The 13,892-nt window shown below is 37.7% G+C and overlaps 1 protein-coding gene across 3 annotated transcripts in view; it reads right to left on the bottom strand.

The window, feature by feature from the left end:
• Positions 1–13,892, bottom strand: part of CDK14 (cyclin dependent kinase 14) — a 329,408-nt gene that overhangs the window by 228,905 nt on the left and 86,611 nt on the right. For all 3 annotated transcript variants that reach the window (XM_063324807.1, XM_063324809.1, XM_063324808.1), the window contains one exon: positions 2,065–2,159. In XM_063324807.1, coding sequence (XP_063180877.1) covers positions 2,065–2,159 — 95 coding nt within the window. The remainder of the gene's footprint in view (positions 1–2,064; positions 2,160–13,892) is intronic.

Genomic DNA, 13,892 nt, shown 5'->3' with positions numbered 1-13,892 from the left:
AGACCTTATTCCAGCCTTCCAGTACCCAAGAAAGATGCAGACAGACTTTTTAGCAGGGCCTGTTGCAATAGGACAAGGGGGAATGGTTTTAAAATAAAAGAGGGTAAATTTAGACTAGATAGAAGGAAGAATTTTTTACAATGAGGGTGATGAGACACTGGAACAGGTTGCCCAGAGAGGTGGTAGATGCCCCACCCCTGGAAACATTCAAGGTCAGGTTGGACGGGGTTCTGAGCAACCCGATCTAGTTGAAGATGTCCCTGCTCACTGCAGGGGGGCTGGAATACCTGACCTTTAAAAGTCCTTCTATCCCAAACTATTCTATGGTTCTATGAAAATTAAGAAGGTGAAGGAATATTACTATAAATTTAGGAATATTCTCTGCATATACATTCTTATCCACATTCAAGTTACACACACTTTTTTCAAAATAAATGTTAAGGACCTTGCAAAAGATGTTACAAAGCAGCAGAATAGTTATATATAATTGTTATAATTCACACTACTTATTCTGACCTTGCTATTTATAATGGAGAATGTAGAGAGTCCAGTAATTTGAATTTATTATTCAACTACTATTAAAATCATTGAAGTATTTCTTACTGCAGTCAGCTCTACTAAAACAAATGAATATTTCTAACCAATCTATGTTTTGTAACACGTTCACAAATCACCACTGAATGAAATAGCTTCAGGGACGTGCTTTGCTTTGTTTTTAACTTTAGGACTGTTCCACTGATTGACAGGACATCTAGCAGCCCTGTTGCCTTCGTTCAGTCTTATTGAAAGCCAAGGCATATGGGATAACTATCACCAGATATGCACTGTGATTTTTAAAGGGTTTTAGTAATAAGGTGCAAGCTGAAATCTATATGGTTTTCTCATATTACGTAGACTCCAATAAAAAGCTTACATACGTATAATGTCTGGAACTTACGGTGATGCGTAACTGAGCCATTAACAACACAAAGTAACTGCATTTTCTTGAAGAAAGCTGCCAGTGAAAGACGATACATGCACCAGCATGGCAGATGTGTAATACTTCTTTTACATTTAGAAAATGTTTTTATTCATATCAGATGCCATTATGCTCATCAATCTCAAAGCTACTGAGAGATGAGGACACCCCTCATTCTGATTTATTAGAAACACTCAGTGAAAAAAATAGTTTTTCTACCTACCTAACTTAATAACCCTGGAAAATGTTAACACTTATTTCCTTGTTTCAGTAGATTTTCTGTCCCATGACGGTCATGATATTCTGCCTGCTGAGAACACTAAGTTGCCTCGTCTATCATCCGCTAGACCAAGTTTTTAAATAAAGATATTGCACGCACCCGATCCCTGTCTCAGAACTGCTTTGTTATTATTGAAAATTTGATTATGAACACTTGATTAAATATATGAACTTGCACAGGACACTTTGCTCAACAAAAGATAACTCTGAACTGAAGCACTAGCTCAAGAAATATATTTTAAGTGTGTTTACTGAGTTATTTTATACAATATAGAAGCACATACGGCATTGGGGATAAAAAAGTTACAACAAATAACATTAAAATGGCTAAAAAAAATCTAACATGTATACAGTAGATTAGTTTGAGGCGGAGTAGTTGTAACAATTGTAAATAAACTCTTGTAAACAAACTAAACAGTAGTCCAAAATTCCATTCATTCCCTTCATGTTATTTTATTCAAGTTTTTTAATAACAATAAACAAACGACTAATAACTTACAGCATCTATTCAGCTTTGCTCTGAGAACACCAGAAAAATCTACTTGACAGTGTATTGTGCTTTTACCCCTAAAAATTCATTTGATATGAATATTGAGAAAGTAGTACAACATTAAAGTATAAAGAAAACATCAGATTAACAAGATAGGACCTCATCTTGTTCTGATGTGAAGGTAGTATGTTACCTGTGCAATATGGTCTTAGTCTCTTTCACTAAAGCCCTTTGCATTCATTCAAAGGGATCTGTGTACAAGTGCAGCAACATCAGTTAATACTTTCTGCTTATCTTCATTTACACACAAAATTAAATGAAAAAAACAAACACTTACTTGCTTTTCCCTTTGTATACTGTAGCATAGGACCCTTCCCCTAGTTTTTCCAGTTTTTCATATGAGTCTGCTTTTCCAAACTTGGGGCTTGTAGGCTAAACAAAACAAAAAAAGATGACCTTTCAGCATATATTGCATCCACAACATTAACTGCTTTGATTCAGCCTTTAGAGATCAAACGCCATTCTCAAAACACATAGACCTGCATATTTTCAGCAGCCAACAATATAAAAAAAAATTAATAGCAGCGCTAATGAAACAATATAACAGGCTACTCAAATAAAACATTATTCAACACCCCAGATGGTGGTTGCCAATTTCAACCATACACTTACATCACTGGAACTATTAAGAGGATTTTGTTCCTAATCAAAGAGACGTTTCTGTTTTATTTTTCATATATATCACTTCATACAGGGAAAAAGATCATTAACAACTAAGCTATCTTATTTTTGTTAAAAGATCTAAGCAACAGTCTTAATCTGCCCTACAAAATCAGATGAAAAGAGCTGCTTAATTTTTTTAATTTTTTTTTTTTTTTTTTAGACTAAAGCCCACACAAAAACATTGCTCTAAGTAGTCAATGTCCCAACACATCAACCATTGTTCAGACAGTGGTCAAAATACTATCGGAAAGCATCTTTAATGAGAGTATCTTGATCCTGAATTATGTTTACAGTCTTCAGATTGTGGATATACTCACACCATACTTTTAATGGCATGTATCTGCAGCATAGCTGAATAAAGTCCTGTAGCCTTAATACCTGCAGCCTAAGTGAGGGGCCTAAAGCTGAACCAAGCCAAGCAATGGTTCTTGCTCAAAGCGCCAGGTAGCTCAGCTGGCCTTTGCGACAGACTGGTACTTGCCCCACTTACAAAGTCCTTACAGAGAACACCAGAACACTGCAAAACCAGGAATTCACCTGACATTAAAACTTTCCAATGAAGTTCTTGGAAATTGTTTGAATTTTTTGAAGTGCATCCTATTCTCCCAAATTTCCTCATATTCCCGTCATCTGGAAGGAAAGAACTTTTTATTTTTCCTCCAAGACCAGAAGGATGCTGCAAAAAACTGACCTGGAGCTGCCATCAGCATTATCTACATATATTTTAGAGTGCTCAGATGTTCTGTACCTAAAACAACCAAAAGAGTATAGAGCAGAAAGTTCGGAGTTTCAGCACTGATGCTCAAATCACATACAGGGACTGATTTGTTAGTACTCTGGTTATAACACTACAAAGAAAAGCAGTCAAGTAAATCCAGTGTGGTCAGGGTTGAGTTCAACTGGGAGACTCTAAAGAATGTGCAGCTGCACGCAGTGTACACTCACATTTAGGATTTTATGCCTGATTTACAAAAAGTCCTCAAGTTTCGGTTTTTTGAAAGGAGACAAACATTACAATACGGGACACATTTGTGTGTAAATTCCTTTAAAACCATGGTCAAAAGTTTTAAATCAACGGAGTCTAGAAATTACTTCTATTTAAACAGACAAGAGCATCCCAAGTAAGATGACTCACCTCTCCACTACACCCATTTTACCATTAGACAGAAAATTTTAAAAATTCTCTTTACGCGACTATTCTACATTCGTCCTAAGCCATAATTCTGCCACTTTGGCATACGTCCCCTTTTTTGAGGCTAACATCTCAGCTCTCTATTGAATGGTATCAGAATATACACATGTATGTTTGAAAAATTGAGCCCTTTCATCTCCCTTCAATACACAGAACAACCTATTATTTTGCTATCTGATTCCTAAGTATGAATAAACTGAGGAAAATATGTCATATGGGAATTCTCAGATCTTTTTCCTGTTACATTATTTGGACAGCTTCATTATAGATAAGGCAGTAATATTCTCAGCTCCCAATCTGTGCCTAAAAACGCATTCTGCCTGGTTAGAAATTAATTTTACTACTTGTGTTTTTTTTAATCACAGTTCTATTACAGATGTCTCTAATAGAGGTGACTAAAATATTTATTCAAGTAGCCACCTCATTTAAGCATCCAATTATGGAATGCAACATTACAAAACTATAGAACAAAAGTGTTCTGATGTTTGAGTGTCTCCCATATAATGAAGAGGGATGGCAAAGTATTTCCCAAATTGCAGGCTGCAGTGAACACACAGTGAGTGGAAATGTGTTTGGAGTGGAAACGCTGCCCAGTTAACAGTGTATAGTTCACTGTTGGTTTCCTCATACAGTGAGGAAGAAAAAGGACAGGATTTATACATGTTTCACATTCATTCCTATTTTCACACTGAGATTTACTTTTATTTTATACTGCTGGAAACCATAATATAAAGGTCACAACAACTTGTAATGCCTTAAGATCTTGATAGGAAACAGGATGCCTTTAATCCATTATCACACAGTAAATCATCAACAGTAATTATTCCTACAACCTCAAGCTCATTTCTCCATACCCCAGCTGTCAGAAGCATGTATTTAAGGTCATGCCTTTGACTCATTCTCCTACTGGAAGCTGCTGCATCCTCATCAAGAAGGGGCAAAATGCTAAAAGCTCGCATTGGTGGGACCAGGAGAAGAGCTCACCCCTGGTGAAAGAGATACTGGTTTCAACTGTCTTGTCCTCCAGGCTGACCCCACGCACTGCCCCAGGACTCAGCTCTGCAGCAGCAAAGCCGACCTGCCACCCTCCTGAAACAGCCCAAATCACTTGTCCGGTGCCTGCTCATGCTAGGTAAGAGCAGACCAGAAACAACCAGAAACCCAAGCCATCAGCCACCGCCTGTCCCATATGCCACAAAACCACGTGGCTGACGTCTTCTTTCCTGGTTACAGCACCTCCTCAGCAGAACTCAGCTCTATTCCAACTGGATCACAAGATGGGATTGCCCATGTTCTCATGCTAGTAGATCTCCCTTTGTGAAAAAGGACGTTATTTTTCCTTGCATTTGTAATCTTAAAAGGCTTACAGTTTTCGAAGGTGTCTGTGTAGAACAGCACTTCAGAGGATTTTACCAAAAAAATTTAAATTCTGAGCAGAAGGAAATTCTCAGCAGAAGACTTTGCAAACTAATTTGCATGTCATTTCTTAATGAAACATGAAGACAGATCTCACTTGGCACATACAATTACTTTCAAAAATGAAGGAACACATTCACTATTTCTCCAACATTTTCTCAAAAAAATTTTTTAAATGAAGTCTTACACATTAATTCAAACTTATTACAAATGGCTTACAAATCGTTGTGGTAAGAAGTTCAGACATTTCTTACCTTTCCTTTTATTTCTGGATTATAAAGAAGTTGAAGATTTCCTGAGATAATGCAAAACCATAAAACTTTCCAAAACTTATGTTTTAAGCTTAAAGTGATCTAAATAAAGGGCTATGGAAGGGATCTAAAAAAGTTAAGGAAGTTCCATGTGACTGCTGAAAATTCTATTTCAGTCTATTTTACGTTATTATTGCACTCTCCCTGTCATATAGCTATTTTTTCAGCTTCATGGCCATGAATTTCATTGTTCAGATTTCTCCACATTGGTTTATCTTCTTCAACCTTTTCTGTTAAAAAAAAAGCCTTGTTATAGCAAAATTACAGTACCTTTTTTTTTTTTTTAACAAATGCTAATATTAAAATCAAATACAGAAAATTCACTTTAAAGTATAATTTCTTCTTTTAAAGTATTTTATTCCTTCTGGTAAAATACATGGAAATGCATATATACAGAGATTTGTGTTTACATAGTCACAAGAGTCCCATATTCTGCATAGGATGTGGTTGACTGAAATACACATAGCGAGTGAGACATATCCAGAGCACATCAGATGTACCAGGCTTGCATCAGCCACGAATATATCTCACAAGCAGCAGATTCGCAAGAAGTTCCCCTATATTTTAGAAAGCTAGTGCAATCTTCCAATTTGACTCAGATAATATTCCTCAACAGAGAAGAGTACTAATTTTAGCTGAATGCACATATTTTGATAAATGTTTGTTCAAAGTTACCTTTTGAAGATTTAACATTACGATACTTCTACCATGATTAATTTTCCCTTCTTCCCACTCCTCCTTGCTGCTTTTTAACCCTCTAAAACACTAACATAGACTCACAGAGAGTCCAACCATTAACCAAGCACTGCCAAGTTATCTCTAAACCATGGCTCTCAGCACCACATCTACACGTCTTTTAAATGCCTCCAGGGATGAGGACACAACAACTTCCCTGGGCAGCCTGTTCCAATGCTTGACAACTCTTTTGGTGAAGAAATTTTTCCTAATATCTGATCTAAACCTCCCCTGGCACAACTCGAGGCCATTTCCTCTTTTCTTATCGCTTGTTATTTGGGAGAAGAGACCAACCCCCACCTTGCTACAACCTCCTTTCAGGTAGTTGTAGAGAGCCATAAGGTCTCCCCTCAGCCTCCTTTTCTCCAGGCTAAACCACCCCAGCTCCCTCAGCCGCTCCTCATAACACTTGTGCTCCAGACCCCTCACCAGCTTCACTGCCCTTCTCTGGACAAGCTCCAGCACCTCAATGTCTTTCTTGTAGTGAGGGGCCCAAAACTGAACATAGTATTTGAGATGCAGCCTCACCAGTGCCAAGTACAGGGGGACAATCACTTCCCTAGTCCTGCTGGCCACACTATTTCTGATACAAGCCAGGATCCTACTGGCCTTCATGGCTACCTGGGCACACTGACAGCTCAAATTCAGCCAGCTGTCGACCAAAATAAGTCACAACATAACATGACTGTGATAAAAGCACAATCTGAAAACTGGTTATTTACTGAATGTGTAATGGTTTTTTTTCAGTTAATTAAAGCCTTCGAATCTTTTCTATGAAAATTTTATCATGATTTGCTGGACATAAGCCAAAGGGAGATCTACCCCCTAGCGTCACACAGACTTGTAGATATTGAACATCAGTGGAACTACTTAGGCATAAAGAAGCCTGTTGCTCAGTGTTAAAGCTTTCTATTTGTTATGAAAAAAGAACTCTCAAAGCTAAGAAAAAATTAAAACACTGGTGCACGTGTGACCAAGACTGAACTATTTAACGGCAAAAAGTTAAATAGGCAGTAAACAACCATTCAGCAAGAAATTGCTACTCCTGGAAATTCACCAAAAAGTGAATTTTCATGCTAGGGAGAAATCTTCTAGAGAACTCAAGTGAGAAAGATAGATGAATTACTGAGACAGAAGGGAATAAAGGTCCTCATGCCTTTAAAGAAATGAATATAGTTCCAAGTCACTGTGAAAGGCAGCACAGGTTGTGCTGGATCACGTTATCCCCAAGAGGACATTGGCAACTGGAGTGCAGGACAGTGTACATCTTTCCCTTCAGGAAACCCACTAGGAGTTTTACTTGTTTGCCTTTATGCTTCACTTTCCTTGAAAATAGTTTCCATTAAGGTACTTTTCTTATTATTAGCCTATATTTTTTCCAGTGCAAGATTAGTCTAAGAGCTCCACTGAGCACAGCGAGTGAGCATCTCTAGCAGCACGGCTTACAGTAACCAATATTAGATATTTTTTTCCCCTCTGGTTAAGGAAATACAGATCATAGTAACAAGGATAGAAAGAGCATGCCAAAATAATGAATACAGAAATAGAAGCAGCTAGTATGTCAAACTGACATGAGCATTAAAAATAACAGAGAGAAAAAGAAATTAGAGGAAACTGTCTTTTCTGACCAGGTCATTTCAAATCACCATTTCATTGATACAGACTGTAGGAGGGATAACAGTTTTAATACAGGATCTTGCAGTGTGAGTCCTTGCACTACCTTGCCATGCGAATACCTCTCTTTCTCGGAAATTTTCAAAATCTATGTAGTAAAGAAAGCTTTAATGGAAAAACACACCGCAAATCACCTGACTATTCTTACAGAAGCTGTGTGGGTTATGTTCTCATGCATTTTTCATAACTGCAAAACAGCTTGTGAATGTCACACTTAACTGGCATGCTCCCGAGCCTAAGTTTTAAATAGACTTTTTTGTTGTTTTTTTTTTTTTTTTTAAACTGCAGGATATTAAACTTCAATATAAAACTATCCTCAAGGGAAAAATACTATGTTCACAGTACCACTGTAAATTATTGAAAATCAAAAATTTAGATCTGTTTTGTTATATGTCTCCAAAGAAATAAACCCATTGCTAGAAAAACTTGAAAGTAAAAGGTAGGCCGAGGCCTAAGTAAGACTAAATCACAAGAACTGAAGATATTGGGTTTTTTTATGAATCTATATTTTGTCTTCTTTGACACAATGGTAAAGCTTCTTTCATGAAACCATATGCAAGTTTCACAACAATTAGTCCCCTTTGTTAAAGTTTTATCCTATGTACAGTAATTTCTTTCTTTTTTAAACCTTGTAAGTTGGACTGTATTGTAAGGCAACGTTCAAGGGATACAAAGATATTCAAGAATCCGAACCTAGCATTAATCTGAGGTGTACCACTATCTGATCCTCTCCTATCGCTGGTATCTTTCTAAGCCTTTAACATGCTGGCATAAATTAAGAGCAACCTGAGCAGGAATGACCATACAGCTCTCTGTGAAATGCCTGGATGCAGTTTTTAAAGCTGTTTACTTGTTTTCCAGGCTACTAAAGCACAGGAGTTGGACCAATTGACACATTTTATCTGCCTTATCATCTAAAGAGTATCCCCCCAAGTTAATGATTCTTAAAGATTCCTTTGTGCCAGAAAAGAAAAATCTGCTCTCTACGCTGAATTTTGAATTTTTTTTACCTTGATAAAAAGTATCGACCAGGAAGGATGCAGTTACCCTTGTCATTAATAGGTTCCTAAAACCGGAGGAGGTTTCATACACCTGAAGAGGAAGACAGGCGAGAACAGCACAGAGTGTTTAGGCAGACAGAAAGGATGCCTAAGTTTTAGGCAAAATTCTGACTTTATTGTCTGCTTTAAAGTTAGATTTCTTATACAACTGATTTACAATGTGTTAATAGGATCAGGTCATGCTTTTCCTTGCACTTTTTTGGAGGAAAGTTGCATATAATAGGACTGAAAATTAATAGAAGTTACAGAAACAGAAGAGAAGCTGTTCACCCAGAAAGAGTACAGAGCAAGTGCAGTAAAGTATTGATTGTTCACTTATTTTCATCTGAATGAATTTTTTACATTTATGTGAGCTGGTAGAAGGTAAGTGCTTTGCTGCACTCAGTATTTTTAAAAATAACCGAAAGGTAGTACATATACCTTAACATGTCACTTGAATTCATTGCCATGGATCTTAAGTCATTCAAAGAGAACGAACTGATGTGTACCACCACATAACTAAACCTTAACCAGATGGCTAGCTTACAAAACTTGCAATACTCTCTTTACATACTATGCAAAAGTATTATTTCAATGTATAAAATGTGTACACTGAATACAACAAAACTTCACCTTGCACTGGAGAAAAACAAATAAGGCCAAATGCCTAAAGAGCATGGATCCGAAAATCATCTTTCAAAGCCAGTGTTACTTCGGAAAGAGTGGCATGGGTTTGATTTTGAGTGGTGCTTCTTTTATTTTGTCCAGTTCATTTTGTAGTTTTACTCTTTCTTCAACCAGGGAGAATAGAAAAGCAAGTTTCTTCCCTTGGTAAGCAAAAGACTCAGCAAGAGATTTCTAGATACATAAAGACAGACAGATGATAGGTAGAGATAGATGGACACATACACACCTATAAACATATACATTATGCATAAGCATTATGTGAATGTATATACGTTATGTCCATATATATTGTGTTGCGCTGGTTCAGAGCAAAGGTCTGTCTAGCCAAATTCCCTTCTTCTAACCGTGGCAGGCAGGTGATGCACAGGTAGGTGAACACCTACTTCACTAGCTCCAGGGTAAGTATTATCCATTATTCTGATGTGATAAAAGGATAAGTCTGTTCTGCTGGAAATTTCATTCCATAATAACATCCAATTTCAATGAGCTTAAACAATTTGGAAATCACACTTGTAGATGTTTTCTGATGTTTAAAAGAAGAGGAGAAGAAAATGCAACACAATGTGACTGTTTTACATAATGAGAATGTAAATGTCAGGTGGAAAGACTCTAAGACTAAAAATACAGTTTGTCTTACAAGAACAAAAAAATAATGTGCTAACTTCCGTCTGTATGCTACTGCACTAATTTCTACCGGGTTGCAACAAAGTATGACATTAACTGCAGAAAATTACTTCATGTTCAAAGGTAAATGATTTCTTTTCCAAGTGACAATCTGTGGGCAGGGACATGGAGTTCCAGCTTCCTTAAACCTGTGTGTGTGTCATCTTTCTCATCACAAGGTGCAGAGCATTTCAAAGGTACAGAAAACACAGATGGATATTATGCCATCTGTGGAGTATTATTTGGTGATCTTCACCAAACACTAAAGCTGGTATCTGCCAGAGAGCTGATAAAGATTTTGAAACTAATCAAAACACAAGTTATTGACCCAGGGCATTATAAACAAGGTCTTTCAGGTCACATCTTGAAAAATGTTATTTCTGAGACAAATAAAGGACTTTCACCTGAGCAGAAGCAGTGATACAGAGACTGCAAGCCTCAGCTATGTACCTCCTGTAAGACATCAGTTCCCCACCTGATTGCTACAGGGGACTTTAAATGATCAAAGGAAAGCGACTAAAAGGAAGCCTATCTCTGATTCAGTTCCTCTACTAATCAAGTGTAGAAAGTGCAAATTGAAGGTACCATACTTCTATCAGAATATCTTAAAATAAAGCTTACAGAAGGCAGAGCCAAAACTGAAACACAACTACACAACTGTAGCCAGTACGACCCAGAGGGCATAGCATGCTCGAGAATACCTACAGAAACTGAAATGCCTGTCCAGACTGGTATAATCTCTGCAGCAGAAGAACTTCCATAGAATCAGGTTATAACTCAATAAGAGAGAATATGTAGCAGTCCTCTGACATGGAAGAAAAAGAAGTAATGATCAGAAGAGAAAGTAGCAAGGGCATCTGCTACACAACATCAGGACTAGAAAAAAAATGAAAGCCAAAAACCTTTGTCAATTCAAGTGTAATTCAAAAACCAGAGAATGACAAATTCCTGCAACTAACCACACAGACATGTGCTCAATGAAATGTGCATCAGCACATCTCCTGCCTGAGGCAATGTATTCAGGCTTTGGGGGAAGGGGAACAACTCGATGGTATCTCTGCCTTGGATGTTTGAACTTGGGTCTGCTGGGCAGGACCGGGTGTGACCTGTGATCAGCAGAGGGCTAACACCACCTTTTGCTGTGAAGTTCTTCTCTTCCCTGTTCATTGACATGAACACTGACATCATTCCACAAGTTTTTCCTTGCCAGGTGCTTTTTGGATCACTCCTTGTGAGGAAGAGTCAAAAATGACTAACAATGCCTCTAAGCAGAAGGAAGAACTGAGTTTACTGAATAAAGTCATAAAAATCAGGGGGAATTACAGGAAGGTGAGAAATGAGAACTGTATTTCAGGAAATTCCTATGCACCTACTTTAACACATGAGAAGTCCCCAGCAAGTCTCTGTAAATCAGCATAGCAGAAGACAAATATCAATTGATGATATCAAGGCTGGGGATTGAGAGCAGCCCTGCCAAGAAGGACTGGGGGATACTGGTGGATGAGAAGCTCAACATGACCCTACAATGTGCACTCACAGCCCAGAAAACCGTATCCCGGGCTGCATCAAAAGAAGCGTGGAAAGCAGGGCAAGGGAGGTGATTCTGCCCCTCTACTCTACCCTCGTGAGACCCGACCTGGAGTACTGCATCCAGCTCTGGAGCTCTCAGCAGAGGAAACACATGGACCTGTTGAAACAGGTCCAGAGGAGGGGCACAAAAATCATCAGAGGGATGAAACACCTCTCCTATGAATACAGGCTGAGAGAGCTGGGATTGTTCAGCCTGGAGAAGAGAAGGCTCCAGGGAGACCTTATTCCAGCCTTCCAGTACCCAAAGGTGACTTATAAGAAAGATGCAGACAGACGTTTTAGCAGGCCCTGTTGCAATAGGACAAGGGGGAATGGTTTTAAACTAAAAGAGGGTAAATTTAGACTAGATAGAAGGAAGAATTTTTTTTATGATGAGGGTGGTAAGACACTGGAACAGGTTGCCCAGAGAGGTTGTAGATGCCCCACCCCTGGAAACATTCAAGGTCAGGTTGGACAGGCCTCTGAACAACCTGATCTAGTTGAAGATGTCCCTGCTCACTGCAGGGGGGTTGGAATACCTGACCTTTAAAGGTCCCTTCTATCCCACACTGTTCTATGATTCTATGAAGATTACCAAAAGCGTATGTTTAGCTGGGGCTCTAACCAGCAGCATACTAGTAGAGGAAGTATTAACATCATTACATAAGAAAATCCTGGGATCATAGGAGATTGCACGGACATAGTAGAGTACCAGCCCTCTAGAAAAGATCAAGATGCCAATAACACATTTTCAAAAAAGGCTGCTTCACAATTCTGGAAGCAGAGCAAACAAAACCCTTCAGTTTTAATAGAAAAGAAGTACATAAAACATTAACGGAAATTAGTAATAGTTTCTAAGAGGAACAAGATAAGAACAGAAGAGATGAGGAGAGAGTTAATACCACAAAAAAACTTAAGGGAAGACTTTCCAAAAAAGTAATTTAAATTGACAGTTGTGGTGCCAAACAATAATCAGGCATCATGCACAAGTAAACACGGTGCAAACAGCTCCATTCATCCTTAATGATTGTAAAAGTTTTACGATAAGAACTCCTTGTTATGGACTCATCTGGAACACACTGGAGACATCTTTAGCAGCAGCTATATAATGCCAGGCAATGATGAAAAAGCAAATTTGTTTTTGCTACAGATGGTTACACTTTAAAATGTAACCTTTTCTAAAAAGGACAGTCCCCTAGAGACATGACATCTTATCCATTAAATTCACATGGGTTAAACAAAGCTCATCTACAGAAAATGAATCTCTGTCATTTCTTCTTAGAAGTCTGACAGGATTCAGTCAAACTTCTGTAGGGAGGACAGAAGATGTCCAGAAGATAGAGCAAAACAAAAAAGAAAGAAAAGAAAAAAGAAGAGGCAATCAACCTTTTAAATTATTTCACGCCAACTAAGATTTGAAGCGTTACATTCATTCTGCTTAGATCCGTAGTCTTCAACTAAAAGGTCACATTATTATGGATTTCTCTTGCCAAAGCATAACAGAAATAGTTTTTCAATAATTTTGAAGGTCTTTTGGGGAAAATCTGTTCTGGGCATTATGCATGAAAGATATGACATTTTATTTATTTAGTTTCTTTCAAAATACTTGAGAATAAAACAACAATGATGATGTGTTGTTAAACCTCTCTGAGTTGTTTCTCTCTCTTCTCTCTCTCTCTCACACACACAGTTTCTGACACACAAAGAAATGTTATTTTTACTACTTGATTTTAGAAAGAAACTTTAAAAATGTAAACAAAATCTGTCAAATCTGATCCGTTTCTCTAAAACCTAAATATAAAAATCAAAAAGGCAATTCGTGTGGTTTCCTAAAATTCATGGTAAAGAATTCTTCTTCATAAATAAGCAACCCTCTGCAAAATTTGCAACATAAACACTACAGCAGCTATAATGCCATACCAGGATCAGGAGAGGAAAATGCTTAGGAATCCCATAAGACACCCTAGCTAATATCTGAGAGGAATTTCAGAATATACTCTTTTTCAAGTTCTATTTTCTTAGTCTATTTTACACATAACACTACAAATATATATGGGAAACATCTTTAATAGCCGCCATGAGCTTTTTGTTTTGTTTTAACTAATCATTTCCTTCTTAAGCAAGAAAACATTTATTAATGCCACCATTTGGTATG

The sequence above is a fragment of the Chroicocephalus ridibundus genome, chromosome 2 (assembly GCF_963924245.1).
Source record: "Chroicocephalus ridibundus chromosome 2, bChrRid1.1, whole genome shotgun sequence".
Lineage (NCBI taxonomy): Eukaryota > Metazoa > Chordata > Aves > Charadriiformes > Laridae > Chroicocephalus > Chroicocephalus ridibundus.
The sequence above is the reverse complement of the archived record's forward strand: the minus strand, read 5'-3'. Positions and strand labels throughout refer to the sequence as shown.